General features: G+C 40.2%; 1 protein-coding gene across 5 annotated transcripts in view; it reads right to left on the bottom strand.

Annotated features, from left to right (window-relative positions):
* LRP1B (LDL receptor related protein 1B) overlaps window positions 1-25,361 on the bottom strand; it is a 1,609,743-nt gene that overhangs the window by 518,523 nt on the left and 1,065,859 nt on the right. For all 5 annotated transcript variants that reach the window (XM_019480601.2, XM_059727405.1, XM_059727406.1 and 2 more), the window contains one exon: window positions 1,685-1,834. In XM_019480601.2, coding sequence (XP_019336146.2) covers window positions 1,685-1,834 — 150 coding nt within the window. The remainder of the gene's footprint in view (window positions 1-1,684; window positions 1,835-25,361) is intronic.

The raw sequence follows: 25,361 nt of genomic DNA, 5'->3' as shown, positions 1-25,361 counted from the left end.
TTGCACTCCTGGAGGCGGAAAGGTCACACACCCTGGGGGCAGGGGAGGAGTTGGCTTGGTGGCAGAATCACCCCCTCAGGCAGTACAGTTCAGAGGGTGGAAAGTTTATTCATGTAGTAAAGGAAGGTGGGAAGGGGACATTGCACCCTGGGATGCTGGAGGACTGCAACTTGGGTAGCTCATTTGTGGGGGATGGCCACTCATTAATGGAACACAAGCTGGGCAACATGGATCAGAGAGAACCCTGCCCTGGGGAGGTGTAACTTTAAGCCACCTGAAGTGTGCTTAGAACTAGTTTCAGGTGCTAATGTGTGGATATCCCAGGGGTTAAAAGCTCCAGGAGCCACTTAAAATTAATGTGTAATAAGACCCTAAATCATTCAGAGAGCAGCCTATAAGATGCCACCATGTCCTACATGCCACCTAACTTCTAACCAACACATCTAAACACATCTTTTTTTTACTAGTTTAAATATGGAAAAAAATAGTAAATGGAAACAAGGAATCATAAAAAAGAAGACTATAAGGGACATTGTTGGGTCATCTAGTTCATCTTCATGCCCCATCGCAATATCGACTACAGCCTGAAAGAGGTCTGTCTGACCTTTCTTAAAAAGCTTCCAATGATTCTACCACTTTCCTAAGTAACCCATTCTAGTGCCTAACTATCCTTATACTTGGAGAGTTTTTTCTACTGTCTTACTCAAAACTTCCTTACTGTAATTGAAAGCCCTTACCTCTTGTCTGATTCCCAGTGGGCACAGAGACCAGTTTGAATTGCTTCTTTGCAATAGTCTTTTTATATACATGAAGACTGCTATAAACTCCACTCAGTTTTCTGTAGACTCTATTATAATCATTATTTATACCTTTTATGCAGAGCTTATTTTCCTAACTTCTAATGCCTTTGTAGCTTCCCATGGTTTCTCTTCAATTATTCCGTTTCTTGGTTGAAGTGTGATGGCTATGATTGGCCAGAGAACCTCAACTGAAATCTTACCAGTCCTGAGTAATGGAAGAATGACTTCACATGTCTTGCATTTGACAATCCTGTTTATATATACCAGCATGAGGTCTAGGGTTTTTTGTTGTTGTTGTTTTTATTTTTTTGCCACAGTGTATCGATGGCTTGTGTTCAGTCTGTGTTCCCCTATAATCCAGAAATTCTTTTCTTCAGAACTGCTACCTAGTCAGTCTCTCCCCAAACTTGTCCTTATTCAATTGCATCCTAGTTATTTCAGACAATTTTACAAGACATTTTGATTTCCAAAAATTACTTGGAATTCCAATTAATATAATTTCTATCTTGGCATCTCAATTTTACGTAGTTCAGTGTCTTCTAAAGAGAAAAGGGATTATCATACAGATTTGGAATTCAGTTATAATATCATTTTTTGAATGACTTGGGATCAACAGCACCTATTGACTCTATAAAGAAAGTTGGACCATTTAGAAATGTATATCTGTAGTACAGATCCTAAATTCAAATTCCAGTGATTTTTGAAGAGACTTAGCTAAAATAGCTTAGCTAAAAAAATTAAAATAAAATGAAAAAGATAAGGAAAGTAAAAGAAAATCACTATTGAAGTCTATTTTGAATATATCATTTGTGTTTTATACAACTCACAATGAATCAGCATCCAATCGATGCTAAGAATAATAAAAACATTACCATTAAACTTACCCATGATGGTTAAAGCTGTAGCTTTTGTTAATTCTTCTTTCATTGATTCTATCACTTCTAAATTACCACCATCCAAGTTGCATCTATTTATGGTTCCATTTCCTGAACTGATCCAATAAAGCTTGTTCTCCAAATAATCTATAGACAAACCTGTAAGTAATTTATATAATTGAATCATAATATTGAGTACTAGATATGTAAAATTCATCAAGAGTAATTAAGCTACTTTCATCAGTGAAAAATGCAATCAAAGATTTTGAATCACTATAGAAGAGAAAAATAAAATGTCTCCATGCATAAAAAATGGAAAAACAAAAAGCAATACAAGTTGCAAATTTATAGAAACAAAAGTTTTCTTTTTGATAAACATATTTGTATCTATGATGCTCACTCCCTTCTGCCCCACACGCACATGCATTCATTAATTATTGACTGATTTATGGAAGGTAATTTCTGGTTGAAGAAAATGAGGTTCTAGGAAATGTTATTAACCCCCAGAAATGCCCAGCCAAGGTCATGATTGCTATTCTAAACTGTGAGAATTTAGATTATCTCACACACACACTTTTTATATGTTCAGAAACTCTGTACTTCTCCAAATAAAAAACTGTTTAATGCCTGTGATCATTAGAAGATTAGCGGAACTAAAAAGAAAGCAAAACTTAATCCTCACTCAATTTACCATATTAATTAAAATACCACTTCATTTTATGTTAATCAGAATTAGAAATGTCAAAACAGTATATACAGAAATATATGCAAAACATTACACTGGACAGAGGAAACAAAACATCGCAAAATATTGCTACACCTAACAAGAACCATTGGAATAGAAGGAAGGATACATATAAGCATATAAAAAAAACTTGCAAGAAGGAGATTTGATTTTTCAGTGCTCTACACAGCCAGCTTACTCAAGGTGAAATAAAGAATTACTGTTCTCATAAAAGAATGAAAAGCACAACTATAAGAACACATGGTGCTTTCTTCCGATGGACTTTGATATAAAAACATAAGTAAATAGTGGTGGCGCATACAATCCAATGAGAGCCCTGCCTTTGAAATGTGACATCATCTCTGATGCAAGCTCAGACATTTAAAAAAAAAAAAAGGATAGTGTGGTGTCCCCCAAACACATTTGGGGACTGGAACTACCCCCTCTGTAGATGTGGTGTAGCAGAGGATGCTGCCCCATATCCTCACATGAGACTGCTCTATCAGTAGGATTTATTAAACTCATTTCTGCTTCCCATGCTTCCCATGACCTTTTTTTTTAATGACTAAGATATATGTGGTCCCTATCTAAGCCCCTGTTGAAAGTTTTTGTTTTTTACTTTCAATGTCTACATTTGTTTTGTCCCAGTACTTTATACTTGGCATTTCAAATATGTTTTCCTGTCTTTATTGAATTAGTAATACATTTGTTGAAAAAGAAAACAAAAGATCAGAACTGGTGAAAAGACAAGAACAGAAGGTGGAGTGTTTGATATACACAGATCAAAAGTGTGAGGGAGCAGGAGGGACCTCATAGATGGCAAAAATCAGCCTGGGGGCAGCAGTTCCTATTGATCCTCAAAAAAATAGTTTTTAACAGAATCAAATGGAAATATGAATTGCTTCTGGTCATGTTTGACTCCTAGGACAAACTAATTTAAATTATATTTATATTTTGTGATGTACCTATTGTAACCATGGGAATTAACAAAAGCCTTTCTGAAAGACATCTCCTTGTCTAATAGCTTGACAGAAGTGCACTTTGGGTCATTGCATCTGTACTCTGTATTCTCTGGCCTCTTCCACATATACAGAATTCACTGCACTCTACAATCATGGGTAAAATGCTAAAAATCTCATGATTGCTCTTACCAGTACATATTTGCTTCTGGCTGGGTAGCCCATACCATTTTAAAAATTCCTAAAGGACCATTCTGGGCAAACAGTTCTTCATCTTGTGATGCTGGTACATGGCAATATGCCATGACATGTATATGTATTCAATCCATCACTGCTAGAATTCAACAGCTTTGCAAGCCATCCATCACACTAATAAGCAGTTTTGACAACAGTGGTGAACCCTCCCATTCCTAACTCCAAATTTCCCTGCATCACTTGCAACTTCACCAAGAGGAAGATAAGAATGAGGCAGAAGGCTTAGGACCATCAGCATGGACTAAAGAACTTGAGGGTGACATTGGCACATTCCTAAAGAGCTATACAGACCTTACCCCAGACCTTACCCCTTACCCCAAAGGCAAAACACCTTATGTATGAAGTCTGTTATCTGTTCAGAAGCACTGGGTCTATTTCCATCCAGCAGCTAATAACTCTTGATTGCTATTAGCAAGTTGTTAACCAATTTGGTGTGGTTGGTGCTGTTTTGATTAAGCCCTTGGAATTTCCAAATAGAAACGAAAACTTTTACTTTGTCCCTCAACGCCTAATCAACCCTGGTGATAAATTTATCAATGTCATTGCATCCTGGTCAGCAAATGTTAGGATTTAGAACTTTCAGGAGCTCCTGTCCTGTTGGAAATCCCGGTATCAGAAAACAACACCCCCCCAAAAAAAGTGGTGCAGGACACGCTTTTGGGGCATACCCTGAAGGAACCGGAGGCTGAATCCTCCAGAGTGTCTCTATGGCTGCCTTGTGCCCCTACTGCCCCAGAACACTGCCTCAGTGAACAAGTAGGGGAAGGCAGAGGCTGCGGGTAAGGAGTGAGGGGCAAGTTGGGGGAGAGCTGTGACTTGTGAATGAGAGGTAAGGGCAGGGGCAGGGCACCGGCATATCAGTGCTGCTCAGTGCCCCACATCTTGGTGAGTGAAGGGGGCAGGGGCAGCTCTGATTTTTCTATGTTAAAAAAATCAAAAGTAAATGCCAAAGTGCATAGGCACTTATAATTTGTTTTATTATGATGATACAGGCACTGGTGGTCTTCCAAATTCTTTAAAATTGTAAATATATCAATGAAACAATGCCCAACTGATCTCTTTAGATATAGTGGCATTTCATTTTAATCACAGAAGAACACAGATTTGGGGTATTTTAATGAGAGAATTTGGGTTTCTTATCAGAGAATTTGCAATTTTTAAACGGGGAACACTAGGATCTCTGCTGGTGAGGCAAGTGGCGAGAGGAGCCTGCCCAGGGACAACAGCAGGGACCCAGCTGGACGGCAGATGAGGTGGCTGACCTGGCTATTTGTGGCCAAGGGGACACACTTTGATAGTTCAAAGCAGGCCAACTTAGTGAGTACATCTTCAGGACGATAGCTGCCCAGATGGCAAAGCAGGGGCACCTGAAGGCATGACAGCAGTCCCAATCAGAGCCCAACTGTGCAGCCATGGCCCACTGGCAGCTGATCCAGAGGTGAAAGAGGCTCTTCTTCAGTGCCCATACCATAGCCCAGGTGGTTGTGCAGTTCCCGTTTGGATCTAGCAGGCATGCAACGATGGGACCCCAGGTCCAAGGGGGTGGATGCTGTTGCAGGTGGCAGCAGGTCACAGCCAGGCAGCAGCCCCCACTGCCAGACTGCTGCAGTGGGTAGAGGATGCAAGGGCCACTCTAATTTAGGGATGCTTCAGCAGTCCAGCTGTCCCCAGATGCCAACTGGCTGGGCCTCAGAAGCTCCTGAGGGCAAGGAGACCTGAGATGTTTACTAGGGCAGCTTTTTATACTTCTGGGCCTGCACAGATGCTGGCCCCAACCCTTAGCTCTCCTTGGCTGAAGATCTGGAAGAAGCTGGGCAGGGTCAGTTTGCCCCAAGTGGCACAATTTGCCCAACACCAAAGTGTATGTTCAGGCGTGTGTGCAGAGGCACAAATCTCTGGCACAAATTTGTGCTGCTGCTACTTGAGCTGCTGCAAGCACATGTGCCTGCATGTGTGGATGCGCTGTTAGGGGCTTTCAGGAAATTCTGAGCAATCTGATATTTTCTCACTTAAAGATAATAACTGTAGCTTGTTTTGAGGGATGACTTGTAACCCTTTTCACTTTGAGAAAAGGAACACTATTTTGCATATGAGTCACTTATGGTTTGTGGTCCATGGCAAAATTAGTACACATTAGGGCTGTGCAAAGCTTTGGAGGTGCAAAGCTTTGGGTGGTGATTCAACTTGGACAAGATTTGGCCTGATTTTTTAGCCGAATCTCCAAATCCGAATAGAATCAGGGGACCAATTAAAAGGTCTGAAATGATTTGAAGTTCTCCAAATCTTCAGGAAAGATTCAGAAAGCTTTGATGATTTGGACAGTCCTCAGTGGCTGCAGCAGGGAGCTGCAGCCAGAATTGAAGCTGGTAAGTACTAGGGGTGGGGGAGAGGAGGCAGGGGGAGGGGACCATGGGGGGGACCCCTGCCAACCCCCATTCCCTGCCTGCTCCCCCATCCCCCCAGCCCCTGCCCAGTCCCCCAGCTCCCCCCTTGCATGGCTGCCCCACCTGACACAGCTCCCAGTGCTTTAAAAAAAAGCCCCCACTCGCCAGGTAGTGCTGGGTGGGGGTGCAATCTCTGCTGCCTCCCATTGCCCCATGCTGCATGGGGGGGGGCTGCATGAGCCCCCCGACACCTCTTCTCTCCCCCAGCCCTCATCCATGGGTGCCCCACCTGGGCCAGATCTGGCCCTTTAAGAAATAAAAACTGAGAAAAGCCCTGGGACTCACCAGCTCCTACAGCAGCCTTGGGGATTCAGGGAGCTCATTCAGAGCCCCCTCACATCATGTGGGACAGCAGGGGGCAGTGGGAATGACCCCCTGCCAGCAGGAACAGTGAGTGCGGGGTGGTTCTTGGGGGGGTTCTTTAAAAAACCAAGCCCCAGTGCATGGGGCAGCCATGGGGGGGTGGGGCTGGAACATCAGAGGCGCCAGGGGGCTCATGCAGAGCCCCCCAAACAGTGTGGGGTAGTGGGGGAAGCAGGGATCATCCCCTCTGCTCGGCAACCGCTGAGGCAGGGCTTTTTTTTTTTCGAAGTGCCGGGAGCTCGGGTGGGTAGGGCAGCCATTGCTGGGATAGGACAGCAGGCATGGGATGGGGTCAATTTGGAGATTCAGGAGCAGCCAAATCTCCAAATCAGTTTCAGCAGAATTGATTTGGGACAGTAATTTGAATCAGTGAATCAAATCACTGTCCCCCAAATCAGCCGAATCCAAAACAAATACTAGTCAATTCACACAGGCCTAGTACACATATACAGTCAGCTGGCTTTTGTAGGGTGTTTGTCCCATGCTATATTTGCTTTGCATGCTTTGTATGCCAATTTTAAATGGGATAGAGGTATTACTTTATTAGGAGGGATTCATACTAGTTACACATTAGGTCTTATGCTTTTTTTTAATACACAGAATGGTGTATATGATTTCCATCATCAGTAGTAATAAAGGTTCTTTCTGCATGAGGAAATACTTTGAGGGGGACTATGCATTTTCACCATATGGGGCTCATTTTTCAGACTGTATGAACCTTTATGAATTTCTAAAATCATGGATCTTAGTGTGTTCACTATTGGGGAATTCCACTGCTGCATCCTCTAAGCCTAGAGGTGCTAGTTTTCTATTGTTTTTTGCAAATGTTAAACAAACAAACAAACAAAAACACAACATGCTTTACCTGGAAGAAGTAGTGCGTAACTTCAACCCTGCTCCGCAACATCTGTATAGATCAGATGCTTCATTTTGGCTTTTGGAGCTTTTAGCTACAGCTGATTCAATCAGGTATTAGATAAAAGCACCAACCCCTCCCCCACGCCTCACCCTCTACAAACACACACAAAGGGCCCTATCTTTACAGATGTCAGGTGAGCTGGCTCCAACTGCATCTTCTGGCCACATGTGGGCCTCGGCGTGGGAACGCACTAAGTTTTAAGTAAAACAAAATTTTCTTTTGTTATCTTTTTTTTAACGTCTGCAAGCAGCCTATATATAAGATTTGTTACATACACTTTATAGCTCTTTATGAATTTTAAAAACAATGGAGGATGTATAGAAACATTTTGACTTGCAGGTAAAAAATAAAACAAGGAACTACAGACTGGTGAGCCTAACTTCTGTGCAAATTGGCAGAAATGAATAAGTAATATGGCTGTCCTTCACATGGTTGAACTGTAATATGGCTATCCTTCAAATGGCATTTGCTGGTCAAAGAGATTCAAGCTTCACTGGTTTAGCAGTTTCTTTTGAGGATACCAACAAGCATGTCGATCCAGTTGATGCAATACATCTAGACTTCCAAAAACCTTCTAACCAAATTCCATACCAAAGGCTCTTAATAAACTTGAGCTGTCATGTTATTACAGGCAAGGTCCTCTTCTGTAACTGGCAAAAGGGCAGGAACAAAAAGTAGGTATACATTATCTTAGAATGGAGGGAAGTAAACAGTGGGTTTCCCCCAGGGTCTTTGCTGGGACGTGTGTTGTTTAATATATTCGGAAATGATTTGGAAAGGAGGAAAGGTGGCCAAGTTTGAAGATGGCACCAGATTATTCAGGGTGGTGAAAAAACAAAACAAACCACACAGTTGACTCAGAAGAAGTGCAGAAGAATCGAGTGAAAATGAGTGTGCAACTAAATAACTGATGAAATTCAAACCTTAAGTTTGAATGCTTATGACCAGGTCACAAAATGCTTAGACAAAGGAGTTGAGGTAGCTGTCATCTACCTAGGCTTTAAGAAGGCCTCCAATATGGTATTGCATTCTGTTCTCATAAATAAACTGACAGGCTGTGATGTAGATGACTACAGGGTCAGGTGGGTGGTAAATTGGCTTAAGGGGTTGCACCCAGAGAGTGGTGGTGGATGGGTCAATATCGACATAGAAAGATGTGGGCAGTGGAGTCCCAGAAGGCTCGGTACTTGTGGGACTCACTGAAGACATTGAACTGGTACTATTCAATGTCTTCATCAGTGACTTAGATGAGGGCATAGAGAGCATCCTGTCCATGTTTGCAGATGATACCAAATTATGGGGCAAAGTTAACACACCAGAGGGTAGGGAATAGATACAAGTGGATCTGGACAGGTTGGAAAAATGGGCAGAATGAAATAGGATGCAGTTCAACAAAGACAAGTGCCTATAAATTCATCAGGGGAGGGCAGTGTTAGGGTGACAATATTTGCATCTTGGGGAGCACTGGATTTGCAGCTGAGTAAAGGTATGACCTGTGGCCTAGCAAAGCTGCTAACCACAAGGCAGAATGATATATTAAAAGTAATATTGCAAGATGCTTAGGCAAGCAAATTTTGCTTATGAATGCTTATGCTAAGCCATGTTACAGGGGTGTAGGTTGTAGCCATGTTGGTCTAAGGACACAGGCAGACAAGGTTCTTTGGCTGAATCTGATATCTTAAAAAGGCTTTTACCCAACAAGGATGCTCCTCCAGAGAGCTAAATCACATGTTTGCAAGAGCCACCCAGATACTACGTGAAGAACTGCTGCAGTACAGAAGAAAACCTCCCACAAATTGCACACCACTGGTTATGACATATCATCCCTCCCTTGAACCCGTATAGAAAATCCTCAAACAATTGCAACCCATACTAGAAAGAGACTCTATTCTTAGAGAGATCTTCCCAGAGCCACCCATCCTAGCTTTCAAACAAGCACAGAACCTCGTCAACCTCATCACCAGAAGCAAACTTCCTCAGACCCAGAACACACCAAACAGATCCAGACAATGCCATGACAAGAAATGCAAAACCTGCCAACACATCTCCACCACCTCCACAATCACTACACCCCACAACAGAGCCATCAGCATGTCTGGATCTTACAGCTGCACCTCCAGAAATGTAATATATCTCAACCAATGCACCAAACGCCCTGATGGAAAATACGTAGTAGAGACCAAACAACAACTGTGCACCAGAATGAAAGCACACTGGAAATCTGTCAAAGATAGGAATACCCAATTACCTGTGGGGATACATTTCTCACTCTCTCCAATCTCTCAGTCCTGATCCTCAAAAGAAACTTACAAAACACTTCCCAGAGATGAGCCTATGAACTCCACTTCATAAACCTCCTGGATACTAAAAATCATGGACTAAATATAGACATTGAATTTATGACACATTATAACCTGCTTAACATCTGATTCCCCAGGTACTTTTCCACTATTCACCCCCCTTCTCTTCCCACCCCACCCACACTGTCTCTCACCCACTGACTCCTCAATCTACATCTTCACTGACTGCCTGTGTTGTACACATACCAGCCCATCCTCTGGCTTCTTTACTTTTCATTCCATCCAAGAAAGAGCACACACCAACTGCTGATACCTCCTTAGCCTGACAAAGGGTTTTTAATCCTGAGAGCATGCTTAAAAATTGTTTTCAAACTATTTAAGTTGGTCTAATAAAAGATATCAGATTCACCCAAAGAGCCTTGTCTGCCTTTGCTAAGCCAGCCATTTGCTTATGCTAAGTAACCATCTTAACTGTGTTAACCATTTTCAAGTGAGTCTATGTGAATCTGTGCGCTGTGAATGAGGTGAAGCTGTAAGAATGTGGAAGACTGTACAACATGGGACAGAAAAACAGACCGGAATGTGAAAAAACAACACATAACCAACATGAACATATGCAACAAGGTGAATGGTGATTGGTAAAGAAACCTCCAAAGTCCGCCCATTGACTGAAGAGCAAGAGTCAAGGTCTTAGACATGCGCTCATAGCAAAAAGACATGTAAATGAATAAAATGCGTAGGCATTTCCATGCTAATGAAACAAACAATAAACAGAGGAGGAGTTTCAGGATAGGAGGAGAAATGGGTGGAACAGAAGGAGGGACAGGGTGGAATAAATGTTAATGAGCATGAACCAAAGTGTATAAAATGTGGAAAAAAACTATTGTTCAAGGATGCTCCCCATGTTCACAGGCTCTGTGTGTGAGGCAGCTCATCTGAAGCTGTCTCCATTCTGAATAAAGCTGTTGTGAACAATGTATGCAAGTAGCATTTGCTCCCTGCTTGCTCTGGCTAATGAGTGATAGGATCCATGAGCAATTGGATCATCGTCTCCCTAGTCATTGGGCACTGCATGGAGTTGAGGTCTAACATCTTGGTGTAGCCGGCAGGATTCGACACACATTTGGAGGGGACTGATCATCCTGATCCTACCAGAGTAAGGCCTAGCGGCATATTAGGTTCTCCTGGGCCACCTCAGCTATTGTACCCTGTCTTTTACCTTTCCCCAGTAGCCTGGCAGTGGGTTCAGAGGCTTTTCCTCTGTGTGTGTGGGGTCAGGGTGACCTCCGTGATTTTACTGAGAGTTGGGTTAAACAGAATGGGGGTCTGCTGCAGGGGCTCCAGGAGAGTTTATCTAACCTGGCCTGGAGTATGGCCCGGGCTTGGGCCAAGGGAATTTTAAGTGAAAGATCACAGAAGCAAGAATTCCAGAAAGCAACTGCCCTCCAGGCTTTAGCTTGGTTTCACCTGCAGACTCCAGACTGCTGACACCTAAGAGAAACAACCTCAGAGTAAAGCCTGCATTCTGGCTGGATGTACCTTAACTCTGATGACAGTCCTAGGCTTAGTAGATATAGAATTATTTAATTATCTGTATTGTTGCTTTTTTGTTCTTGCTCTGTATCAATAAATTCACCTATTATCAACTGGCAAGTGTTGTGGTCAGTCTGAAGATTATGTCCATCCAGAACAAAGGTATAGGTGCTGGGTTTAAATACAGTCCAGCAATTGGCAACTCCACCAGGACACAAAAGTAGTAACCTGACTGATTGAAGAATTTGTTAATACAGAGTATTTTGTTTTAGAGGGGTTAGCTGAAACTTGTAGTAAAGTAGAGCTGTATAGTAATTGTAACTAGAGTTATAAGCATCGTACAGGAGATGTTGTTTGTTACTGCTGATCAAGATACTTTGTTTGTCCAAGTCAGGAACGGTAGTGGACATGAGTATATGTTGTGGTCCGCCTGAAATTAAGTAAGAACCTCCTGTTATGTTTATAATAGGAAGCTAGAAAGAAAGAAAGTCATCTCTCTGCTGGAAAGGCTGTGTGAATGAACAAGGTCTTTTAATTCTAAGGTCCCTGTGAATAATTACAGTCTTCTGTGGAGAAAGAACAAGAGCAGGTGTGCTTGCTGTGAAGTTTGTAAAGTGTAAGCTACCAGTACAGGTTTATAGCATGACAGTGTTATGCAAACAGTACAGCTTCAGAAAGATCAAAGCCAGTTAGAGAAATGTAAGGCAAACGCTCTAGAATCCTGTGTGTACCAGAAAATAGAAGCAGAGAGCACAGAAAGGGACAAGAACTGTTACTAGACAACTGTTCAGGCAGTGACATAGAGTTTGTGATTACAAGTGAGGAGAAACTTAGTTCTCCTCCCCTGACCCCTGCCGCCTCTCCAGGAACAGTGGAGAGCCTAAAAGAGATAAAGATAGTTATAGAAGTATAACAGCTTGTTTTAGGAAACATCAGGGTACAGCTGTATAAACAGAAATCAGTACCCAGAATTACTTTGAATTAATCTAAGCAGAAAAAGAGGAGTGAGCTTATCAGAGACATGTTTTGTTTTTTCTCTGCAGAGGCATAGCTTAAAAGTCTCCTTGTTAAGGTAGGAAGCGTTTTCGTAAAGGGATTACGTGTAGTATGTATTTTGTCACCCACGGTCTTTCGGAGAAACTTCCTTAGTCCTAAAGTGAAGCTTGCTGGGCTGTACAGCTGTAAGAGAGATTTAATGAATAAATTAGTTTGCAAATAGTAAAGCAAGAAGAGGCCACTAATGAGAATGAATTGTGAAGCCTATAGCCCAAAAAGGTTATGGTTAAGATCTGTTAAGGAAAAGGAAACGTAGAAGTTAAGTAAAACCTAGAGAAAGTGTTAGAATTCTAAAAGGTCATTAGAGAGAAAAAAGAAAAAAAAGAAAAGATCTAATAAAGAGTCTGCAGGACCCTAAGAAGCCAAGTAATCTGGCAGTCCAGAGAAGGGGCACAGAGAAAAGATTACTGTTAGAGCTGCCAGAGCCAGGAGCCTGCAATCTCAACTGACCCAAGGGGGTGAGGGGAAAGAAGCCCAGAAGTCAGATACTGTGCCCACAAGAAGTAAAGAAAATCAGAGCAGGAGAGTAAAGAGTTTAATCCTGGGTATGACCTTAAACTGCCACCCTCTTAAGTGTAGTTAGTGTAGTAAAGCTACCTGTAGCAGGGTAGGCTCTGAAAATGCTGCATAATAACCACCCTGAGGAACAGGCAGAGGCAAATATAAAGTGCCTTAAAATCCTGGCCCCCACCTCCTTGTGAGTTATCTTTTATTAACAAAAAGCTAGGGGAAGCATACTCCAATAGGAAAACTCATAGTGAAAGAAAAGAGACGTGTGGCATAAAACACCAGCCACTTTAAGAGATGAACACTGCTAAAAAAGCAACCTCTGCAAGGTGCAAGGAAAAACAAATTTTGGCTATAGGCCAAGCAAGGCCAGCCACAGTGTATGAATAAACTAACCAAAAAAGGGTTGAGCCCCCCGCTTTTTGTCCTTGCGTTTTACAGGATAAAACCATGACTGAAGCATTATGAAGTTTTCTGAGTACAAGAAAAAAAAAAATCAAGCTTGACAGTGTTATGTTTAGTGATTGCGTTTTACTAAGTATTATTATAAGTAATTGTGATGTCAACACAGGCAGCAGGGAATATGGGATGCTCTACTTACTAGGGCACCCCCTGGAGTAACTAGGAACAATGGCCACAAATTGATGGACAGAAGATTTAGGTTGGACATTAGAAAGAACTTTTTCACAGTAAGGGTTGCCAGAATCTGGAATAGGCTTCCAAGGGAGGTGGTGCTCTCCCCTACCTTGAGAGTCTTCAGGAGGAGACTAGACAAGCACCTAGCTGGGATCATCTGATCCTAGAGCTCTTTCTTGCCCAGGGTAGGGGGTCAGACTGGATGACCTACTGAGGTCCCTTCAGACTCTAACATCTATAAATCTATAAGTATAATGCGATGCACAGGAAAAAACAAACAAACCCCAAAATGTGCATACAGTTATGGGCTCTGGCTCAGTTGTTAGTATGCCAAAAAAAAATCTTACAATTATTGTTGATAGTTCATTGAAAGCATTGGCCCAGAATTCAATAGCAGTTAAAGAATTAAATAGAAAGTTAGAAATTATTAAGATAGGAATTGAAACAAAAAATGCCATTATGTATGGTATGCCTACACTTTGAATACTGCACCCACATCCAAAAGGGTATCAAGAGGGGGAAACGTTATAGAGAAGGGCAACAACAATGATCAGCAGTATAGGGAGGCTTTTGTACAAGGAACAACTTAACAGGCTAAGACTTTTCAGATTGTGAAATAGGAAATTGAAATGTCTATGAAGTTATCAATGGAATGGAGGAAGGAAAAATGCATTCATTATTTACCTTCTCTCTCAGTACTAAAACTAGTGGACAGTGGCCACATAGAGTCAATTCAGTTTCTCCAGGGAGAGTTGGTGCTCTCCTAGGAGAAACCACAAGTGTGCAGATGTTCAGGATTTTTCCTCCAGAGAAAAACTTATCTCAAGGAGAAAAATAACTCCAGTTAAATCCCTCCCAGCAAGTTTCTGCTGGGAGACTGAATGTTATAATTTGAGAGAAAAGCATGTACATGTTTTCTTTGGAGAGATGTTCCATCATCCCAAAGTGCTTTGCTTATTCTCCCCCTCCCCCACAGAGGCTGTGTGTTGCTCATTGGACTTCGCTGCTTCAGCTGAGGAGAACACACCTTCTGCACACACTGTGATGCAGAGACACACAGGCTGACTGAGCAGGCAGGGTCTGCCCATCAGTTTTTCTCTGTGCACTGCTGCCATCTGTCCTTGGGCAGACTAAGGCAGTTGGTACAGCATACTGACATGTGTATGGTGTACCTTTGGCCTCATAGTGTTAACGCTGAAAGCTTTCTGCTTTTCAAGGGATGAGCATTCAAATGCCTGCTAACATGTCTCCGGTTAAGTTTCTTCATCAGGAGACCAAATCAGGGACAATTCTTTCACGTCATTTCAATGTGTGTACGCAAGGCCATTAGGACACTATGGCCTTTTCTCTGCTATCCAGCTGCAGTATGGCATAGATGAAGCACGCAGCCAACTGTGGTGTAGAAGCCTCCCACTAAATGCCACCAAAGCCCCTGATGCTGAATGTTGTCAAAACCTCTGCTCCATAGACCAGACCCAATTGCTTCAAAGGTGACTTCCAGCCTACAAGCCATATTTTGCCAGCTCCTGGTCTATACTATTACAATTCATAATAAGGGAGCAGCATAGGCTTAATTCATTTGCGTGTAATAATGACTAGCAAATTGCAGGTATGGTATAGGAGATGGCAGTGAGGGAAGAAAAGAGCCTAATAAGCGTAGACTGGTGTGTACATTTGCACTTCCGAAGGCATTCTTAAAAACGAAAGTGTTCTTGATCAAAAGGACTAAACTGCAAAGGAAATACAAAGTTATCAAAGCTACAAGTAACCCAGCAAAGTTTTATTGGCTGTTCCTCATCAAAATAGTTTATTTTTACAGTGCGTCAATAGAAAAACATGCCACCTATTCATGACCCTAGAGAATCTGCCTTGTTTTGCTCTGAGAGACTTCTGCTAGAGCACTTTCTATATCTAAAATTTCATTCCATCTGAAATTTTAAATCCCCTTTGGCCATATTCAAATTTCCCTCTGCTATCAGTGCTGTTCTGCAATGAAGCTGAGGTGTACTAGGAGTTAAATATGTTTCTTCCTTGTTAAATTGCTGGGCCCCTACCTAGAGCTTTCCTATTGCATAAATGCAATTTTTCAGTACATTTGTACTGATAAAAATGTCCTCCCGATATTTTTGCTGAAAAAAAAAACAATCTTTCCAAGATCTGCATCAATATTAGTAAAGGCTTGTCAAGATTAGTTCTCATGACAAACTTGAACTGATGAACTGAATCAATCTTTTGCTTAATCAAAATGCACTATTTATTTGCCAATTGAACTAAAGAATGTGCAACATCTTAGTACTCTTCTGTGTTGTGGTATGCTTTTTATAAATGTAGATCATTTGTCATGTGAACCAGCAAAATCATGAATAGGTAACATAGGGCACTTACACACATGTGGGGAGCCTGCTTCAACATGCTGGAAAACTAGAGCATTAATTGAGCCTGCTGGAGCACATAAATTGGTGTGTTCTGGCAGCCTTGCATGTCACGTGCACCAGAGGCACAGAACATCTCCAAGCTGAGAACATGGCGGTGGTGTGCTTTGATATAAAATGTGTGCATTAGTTCAAAGCACATCGCCACCATTTTCTCATGGGGACACGCTGCACCACTGATACACGTAACATGTGGGAACTTTTAATGAGCATGGCTAGCTAATTAAAAGTGCTTGGTGCCACATCAGGGAAACAATTGAAAATGCCCATAGAGACCTTTATTTTGGCACAAGATGGATAGCCAGCAAATAAACAAATAGTAGCAGGGTAATGAATTTGAGCATATGGTGGTTGGGCTTCAGCTGAGAAGACCAGGTAAAGAACTAAGAAACAAGGGGGCAGGGAGCTGTGTCTAGTAGGCAGACTGTTACATTCTTGCTAATTGCAGTCCCACTTTTGTGCAAATGGGGACCAGTTGTAACTCAGAAGGAGGTGAATTAAAACTCAAATTTTACTTGCTCGTATCTGCATAAGATAGTGGTGAGTATATCCAGAAAAAAAAGAATATAATGTGCATAATGCTGCATGGAATAGCAATCATTTTTCATAACAGCAAATGCATCAACCTCAGGCCTTCTTGTATTTTGCCTTTCTCTATAGGGCAAGGAAGATCCAGTACTTCAGCCTATCTTCAGTTGGAAACCACCACAAAGTACCAGGCCACAGTACTAAACAAAATTCCAGGTATGAATTATAAAAAATCGTGACAGCTTCATAGACATGGTGCATGTCTATGACATGGTCATGCCCAGGAGCATGCACGTTGTCAAATGGACAGAACCTAACTGCAAGCTAGCATTTAAGCATCCAGCCATTGTGACCTGCGAGCAGCAAATAGCAAAAGGTAGGGATAGGGTGCTAAACAGCATGATACATTCACTGGAAAACTACCAAAATACTTTGGGGCACAGAGATACTGCATGATTGTTACTATGGATTTTATTCTAAGGAGATAAAACTGGCATGGTAACTTGACATTTGCATCATGCTAAGAAATTGCTTTGTTTTACAACAGATATTTTGTTCACTGATGTAACCAGCTTGCTATGTAAATAAGCCCTCAGTGCTTGGGATGACAAAGGTAAGGTTAGAGTTCATAGCTCTTCAGATTTCCCCATTTTAAGGACAACTGCCAGCTACCACAGTGAGATACTGTAATTCACCCTGGGTCTCTAAGCCCTGAATTAAGTAGTTCTCCCCACTTGCTGTGAAACCATCTAAAACAGAGCTAGAAATAAATATCTGAGTTGACAGTTTATATTATATACATGTACACATACACACACATTTATATGCATATGCACATATATAAAAATACACACACACATACATACATACATATATATGTATATATACACATATATATATACACATATACATACATACATACACACACACACACACACACACACACACTGCTTCAGTCTGTGGCTAAGGCTGGGGCGTGGACCATTTCCCCTCCCTCCGCCACTTTGGGCAGGGGCCAGGGCCAGGGCCGGGGCCTTTCCCCCCCTCACCGCTTTGGGCTGGGTCCAGGGCCGCTCTCCACCTCCTTCCGCCACTTCAGGCTGGGGCCTATGGCTGCAACAGTGGTGGTGGTTGGTGGCAGCTGCACTGGGGTGCAGACACTGCCCACCCCACACCCACACCCTTTCCTGCTCCCCTCCCTCCCCTGCTGCCTGCTGCCTCCCCCCCTTGCCAGCTGTTGTTGGGGGGGGGGGCACCAACCTCTGGATTCAAGGACTTCCCTGTTGTCCCTCCCCTCCATTATAGCACCTCTCCAATCTGTGTTGTCCCCCTCTTCCTCCAAGGAGCAGGAGAGGGGAGCTGGCCTCGCTGCTTGCTCCTCTCCCCGCTGGGCCCTCAGTCCCCACTGTCATGGTGGTGCTCCCCTGTCTCCTGTCTCTCTGTTTTTGTAGGGCACTCTGATTGGCTGCCAAGACATCCAATCAGAGTGAGAATAAAGCATTATGGACACACAGACAGACAAACTAAGGCTTTTATAATATTATAATGCGCACACACACGCGCACACACACACATATATTTAGAATATAAAGGCAATATATGTAAATGTGCATATTAATCAGATTTCAATTTAGAATTTAGAAATATACACCACATTTTTTACACAGATTCTAAATTATAAGAGCAGAGTTTTTAAGCAAGTAAGTTAACTAATAAATATGGTAAGAGAAACAGCATGTTTGTACTATAGTGGAAGCATGTCTCAGAACACCTTGCCTACCAAAACAAATCTTGTGTTCCAAATCTGAAGAGATGTTTTTATTACTCATGTTGAAAAACAAAGTCTCAAAAGCAATTTCAAGAGGGATGACCCCGCAGTGGCATCACTGCCACATTTCTGAATTTGGAACGTGCAGCTCAGAGTGGGTAAGTGAGGCATGCTCAGGAGGGTCTATGCTAGGACATGCTGCTACTGTAGTGTAAATAAATGAACAGAAAGCAATGGGAGATTTTTTTCTGGGTAAAAGTACAAGTCAAAATGCACAAGATACTCAAGTGGTTCTTATCAAATGCAAGTTTTTAAGGATTAATATTCTACATATAAAACTACCTTCAATATTTTCATCACTTATAATCAACGGTACACTATTCTACACACAACCTGATTTTAGCACATGTAGAGCAGTTTGATTGCATTGCTTTGTAAGCTTAAAGGCTATGATTACACATGCTGTCTAAATGGTGTAAGACTGTGGTTCTCAAACTTTTAGACTCAAGGACCCCTTCTTAGACTTGAGGCACCCCTCAGAAAATACCAATTCTTAGTTTTTATTCATTTTTTATCTATGGAAAAAATAATAGAGCAATTTTTCTGTTGCAAAGAACTCAGATCACAACAGGGCAGAATGTTTTTAATTCTGTGGATTCCTATATGAAATCTCTAGGTTTATTTTGTGAACCATGTTTGTACACCTAACAGTGATAACATTATGTAGCACCTCATGGCACCATGGTGAAAATTACTGGTTTAGAATATAGCATTCCATGAGCTGGGGGTAAAAATGGGATCAAATATGTAGTTTTTGTTATCAGCTGCATAGTCCCTAAAAAAATTCTACAATTTTGATTATCATTTTTCAATAAGTTTTAGGAAGGTAGGCAGAACTCTTTACATGACATCTAACAGAATCAGATGGTCCTCAGAACCTCTCAAAATTGGCTGTTTTTGTTGTTGTTGTTTGGTTGCAGGAGGCGAGAGGATAAAGCATTAATATAGCAAGGAACACACTAAAACTTTGTTGACTCTTACCCTAATCCTAATACATGTATATTGTGGACTTGATACAAGTAATATATTAATGGTATAAATTCTATATTAAAGGCATGATAAAGACACAATCAGCATTACACTAGCATATAAAGTAGGAGATAGATAACCCAAAGACCTAAACTATGGTAATTTTGCCCAGTCCAGTGGAAAATTATTCTGGTAAAATCAGGGGTAAAGTACTACCTCTGTAAATTACACCAATTTAAATTTACATGTCTCCTTTCATCTCAAAGTAGATATTACCTGTTCCCTTACCACTTGGTGCAAAGACACCAGAGTTGACCACAGGACAGCTTCAGGCATCTCTACTCCTGATCCCAGCATAACAAACTGTATACAAATTTAATTAATATTGCTTTCTCAAGATAGTAGAATACATTAAGACATTACAAATGAAACAGTGTATTAAAAAATCTGTCTCCTATTCAATATAACATCCTAATACTCTCAGTTAAGTTTTAGGAAAACAGAACATAAATGATGGAAGGAACCCTCAAAGCCAGAGGCTAGAAACTTTTAGTGAAAGAAGACATAGCTATCATCCATTCTTTCCTTAGGCTCCTGAAGCAACTTTTCCACATCCAAGTTTCATGATCCCAGTTGAGGAAATCCAGTGAAAAAATTATTTGCAAACTTTGTAGCACATCTTATCTAAGATTCAGTCTCTGAAATTGACTTTCAAATCATGTCTAGGCAGAATTTGGGGTGATAAAGGCTTCTAATATAAGGAAAGTCCTTATACTTTGTTACATAATTATACCTATATTATTCAATACAGATCACAGAATTATACTGTAAGAACTAGAACTGAAAAAAATCTACCTCTATTTGTCAAGTATACTAACTTAAAATAACTTTGAAATACAAGTTGCTGGACATAAAGAAACAATTAGATGGAATGTAGGTCTCCTGAGAGTCGAACCCAGATAGGAAAGGAGGCTTCTGAAGGGAAATACAGTTATGTAACCAATTAATTTAATATTAAATTGGGATTACATTTCCACAAAATGTTATATGGGCCATAGGGCTTCTAAAGTAAAAAAAGTGTTGCAGTATGGTGATAGAAGTCTATCAGTTTTCAAATATCACTTATAATCCACTACCCCACTAAAATAATTAATAAAAATTAAGGAAAGATGGTGATGCTGTCTACCCCCACCCATATAATGATTTTGCAGGCAAATTATAGGTATATATTTGATGCCATGTAAAATATGATGATGAATAATGCCACTTTGTTGAGCAATAATGCTTAATTCATTAGTAAAAATTTTAGATTCAGGTGAGCCTCTTAAGTCCTAGCTTCTTGTGTTCTAGACAGGGTTTGTGACTGCTTCCATTAAAAACATAGGGGCTGCCCAGGAATTTTAAAAGGATTAAGAAAGAGATTTAATAGGGCAAATGGTATTTAGATTTGTGGTCATTTGCAGGTGCTGGTCTTGCTTTATTTACTCTATTTCTGAAAAAAAATAGAAAGGATTTGTACTATCTATAATGTTTTTCCTATGTGCCAGTTCAGACGTTGGCCCTTTCTTTTAATGACTCTTTCCATTTTAATGGATGCCAGAAGGGTTGACGTGTCACCCCTCAGGGGCTTAAACATGTGACACTGAGGCAATGCTACAGTATTGTAATTAGAACACATTGGAGTAAATGTATAGGTAACCACAGAGAGCAGGAGGACTAAAGAGAAAGGAATAAAGTCATTTAAATGCAAAGGATATGGAAAGGGGGGGAATAAGAAAGAGGCACTGCTGAGAGAGGGAAGGTAGGTTGAAGAGATTAAAAAGAATAAACAAAGCAGTTATCCTATTAAGGGACATAAGAATCATACAAGCTAGTCCACTATTTCATTTTCAAGTTGGTTTTTAATTTTTATTATTTTTTTTTTTTTAAAGAATAGCTACTCTGAGGCCAGTGATAGAATATCCAGGGAGGTAAAAGTGATTTTGTCAGGGGGGATTTTTTTTCTCCCTCTGTATAAATTCTATCCACAGCAAAATGTTTGAGTTTCTAAATTTAGGGGGGGAAAGATTTAATGGGAGATGTATTACAAGATCTCTGAAATAAAGTTTTTCTTTGGAAACAAAAAATATTCTGAATTTCATTATGTATCCATAATCCCAACTGAGGAAATTGTTTGCAAACGTTGTAGCAGCTGTATTATCCAAGATCATTCTGGAGATCAAATAGCTAGGAAACACCAGTAAACATTTATTATCTAGTATTAAAACATAATCTGAGAAAAATCAACTGTGCATTTCAACAACTTAATTATAACTCTGTCCAGATGAAAGCATTTTAGAAAATGACAAATTTTATTTCTTTTCAATCTTTCACTATTCTGAAATGCCATGCAAACTGACCGTTACAACGCTTACTCAAAAAAATCAAGTTTTTTGTTAAAACTAAAATTCTCACATTGAATCTCATTTTATATGGTTTTATTACTTTTTTGATATTCTGCCATATTAGTATTTTTAATTTTTTTTTTTTTAGTTGAACACATAGATGATAATTGACTGAAAACAAAAATACAATATTCAAAAAAGGTGGCAAACCTAGAGAGGGAAGATCTGTATTAGATAATAAACTGACAGATAACACTTATTTTTTATAGCCTTGGAGATAAAACTGCATACCAGGAAAATGTATTTTAAAAATGAAAATAGATTTAATTAGTCAATTGAAATCCAAACGTTATGTAAACTGCTCTGAGCACTTAGTACCTCAGAAACTGAGCAATAAATCTTAATTGGGAATGTTTAGTTTTACAATGGATTGCCTGGAATACTGATTTCTATTTAAAAGAAACAAAGTTATTCAACCAAAACTGCCTGAAGGCTTCAATTATTCACTCAGTAGCAGTACAAACTCATAAAATGCAAGTTGGGTATTTTGATAAGATTATGATGCACTTCTATTTCAAGTATGTTGCACATATGGATTAAAAGACGAACAAGCAATGTAAGCTAGTCAGTTACTGAAAAAATCTAGAACTCTTGGTTCAGAGATGATACCTTTTATTAGACCAAATTGCAAAACATGTTTGCAATTTCTCAGTTGGTCTCGTAAAAGATATCATCTCTGAACCAAGGGTTCTAGATTTTCGCATTTTTTCCCTTAGACCAACACAGCTGCCAAATACAGCCCAGAGTCAATTACTGAGTGCGTGCTCTCTCTCGCTCTCTCTTTTAAACCAAAATAAAAATAAACCCAATCAATCTGCCATGCAGGTAAAATTAGATAAAGTAGTAACAGATAAGACTAAAAAAATATTTCTGTGCTGCTTTGTGATTCTGGGTTCTGTTGAGTTGTTATAAAAGCTGGATAAATCAGATATTGCAGAAATTTTGTTACAAAGCATGGTCTTTAGAGTTTGCAGTCAAATTACACCTTAAAATTCTGTAAACTTTATTATTATTATTATTATTATTATGTGCTTCTTGTAGCAGTGTCTTGTAGGGATCAGAAGATAATATTACCATGACTATTTTTGTCTTAGTCCTTAGTAGTAACTATAGTGGAGCAACTTGAGAGTGAAACAAAATAATGACATTCAATATCCCAGAAAGATGAGTTAAAATAGTATTAAAAAAACAAAGAAATTGAAATCTTCTGGCTAGTTCCACCTGTTTCTCCAGATGTGTTATCATAGTATCTGATGAAGTAGGCTGCAGACTATGAAAGCTCATGCCTCTCTTAATGAGCAAGTCTATTAGGACTTTGTTACACCTTATGCTGTAAGCCACACAAACGTTAATTGACTTAGTGGAGAAGTCAAACCTTAAGGTGAAAAATCATCTCCGACTGTCCTTCACCTGCACAGCTATGACTTGCTACTAGAGGCTTAGTGAGAGCAGGGGAAGGACTAGGAGTCTATATAAAATGTTTCTTAATGCAAAAGCAGTACTGTCTTTGTGACAATGTCTTCACATTTTGTGTGGTTCTTTTTTAGTCTATTGAGGAAGAGGAGGAAGCAGAATTATTATAGTTGAAGAATGAAAAAAGTTTGCTCTGGGTGTTAATGGTCTGGCACTCTGAAAGTATTGGTATGTCTGAATTCTTTCCTTGATTGCAATCTAGGCAGACAAAGTCAATAAATAAATCAGGAGCAAGACAAGTCTCACTGCTTCCTCTGGGAAGAACAAGCACTACAACCTCAGAGCGCTCAGCAGCTGTGGTTCCTTCTGCTGCCACACAGACCACTGCTTGAGCTCCAAGAGGCCAAATCCTTTTTTTTTCTCTGAAGCTTGTCCTCCCTATTCTGTGCTGCCACCAGTGGGACCAGCAAACAGGTCAGGGCAGCCACCAGGCACTCTGGGGCTGTGGCACTTGTTCTTCCCAACATCCACAAACTTTGAAGCTCTTTGCCTGGCCCTTCTATGCTCTGGCATCTCCGCTCAGCCTCAGTCAGGAGAAGTCAATGCATCTTGGGATGTTGGCAGACTTCATCTTGGACAAAATAGGTGTAGGGAGTGTCCATATCTTAATGGAACAGCAGCAAAATTAGATGGATTAGAGGTAATCCTACCTTGAAGTGTCATAACTTTAAGCCAAATAAAAAAGCGCTTTAAAACACTTAGAGGTGTTAACATGCAGCCAATACAGGGGTTAAGAGCTCCAGAAGCCACCTAAACATACCATGTAACTAGGCCCTAAGGTGTTTCCCTGCCTTGCCTTCTGTATTACTTATATGTTTGACACATCTCATCTCCCAAAACAGCTCTGTTATTCTGCTCCATTGACCTCCTCTTAAATTGTCCTATCCAGTACACATGAAACCTAACACTTTTACCTTCCCAAAGAGCACTTTTACTTGTCTCACACTTTTGAGACATAGAATTTTTCCCATGCTAATTAAAGCCCATTTCAATTAGAAGTACATAGTCAATTGCAGCACTTATAACATCATAAGAAACTTGACAATGCTTTATTTTACCTTTGGTATTTATATAGTGTGCTTTTTTATGAGCTACTCCTGATTCTTTCTTCCCACCTATTTTCTGATTTCCTTATCAATGTCACCTAGAAGTCTTACTTTTTATTTTTGTTTTTTACTGGCAGTCCCTGTGTTAAGATTATTTAGTACTTCCCCTCTTAAAAATATGGCCTCTTTTGGAAGAGATCAAACACCTCCATTTTCACAAGAAGACTTCAGTGTTTCCTGGGGGATAATCCTTAAGTGCCTATTGCTGGGCTCAGGAACAGCCCTTTATATCCTGCCAGAGTTATAAAATGCTGACAATCACCATTTCTGTTCTGCTTCTAGGGTGGAACAACGTGTTTTTGGAACTATGTTAAAAAACTTCCTCACTCTATACCTCTACATGGATAGTACCCCCAGCATGGCAATTTCATACACAGATCTGAGAGTAATCTTCAATTTCAGATTTACTGGCTTTCAAATTCACATACTTGCAACCTTAACAATATTATTTCAATTAATTTTTTGTACTTATCTTTTATTTACAATTTTAAATACTTCTTGTACTTATCTTTTATTTACAATCCCTCTTTCCTTGTACCTTATTTCCTGCTGTGGTAGCCTTACACTAACAGCATATCCAATTATAGCTTAATCACCAATATGATCTTATGTGCCTCTGAACAACATATAAAACCTTAATTTATTCATGCTAGATGAATCTGTTAAATATCTATTGTAGTTGTAAAAAAAACATTATAGGTTAATTATAGCAATAATGATCAGACTTTTTAATAAAGTTTCCCAAAATGGCTTAAACATGACCTTATAATTTAAGTATGCACTATCTATAGGATGATTATCTGCTGCTATGCAGATGGCACTGTGTTCTTAGATCTTAAAAATGAATGCTCCTAAAATGCACCCCAACTAAGGTTATTTTATTACAGAATGCAAATGTAAAAATTCTCACAAAATATTTACAAACCATTTCATAAAGATAATTTCCCTAAATAGATCAATTTAAGCCAAGAAAACTTTGAAGGGCATGATCAAGGAGGTTCCCTTCCCTTTCTACCTTATATTTTATTTTTAGAATGTGAGCATGCAGAGAAAACAAAACGGCGGTAAAAAGCAAACAAAAAGAAGGGAGGGCAGTAACAAATACAATACAGACCTAGCCAAGCAATAGCAACCCAAACTAGTCAGAAAAAAAAATTATTCTACATTCATGATCATGTTAATAGTAAGGATGGTAAGATTAATTGCCCAA

Source organism: Alligator mississippiensis, chromosome 4 (assembly GCF_030867095.1).
Source record: "Alligator mississippiensis isolate rAllMis1 chromosome 4, rAllMis1, whole genome shotgun sequence".
NCBI classification, from domain to species: Eukaryota; Metazoa; Chordata; order Crocodylia; family Alligatoridae; genus Alligator; species Alligator mississippiensis.
The sequence above is the reverse complement of the archived record's forward strand: the minus strand, read 5'-3'. Positions and strand labels throughout refer to the sequence as shown.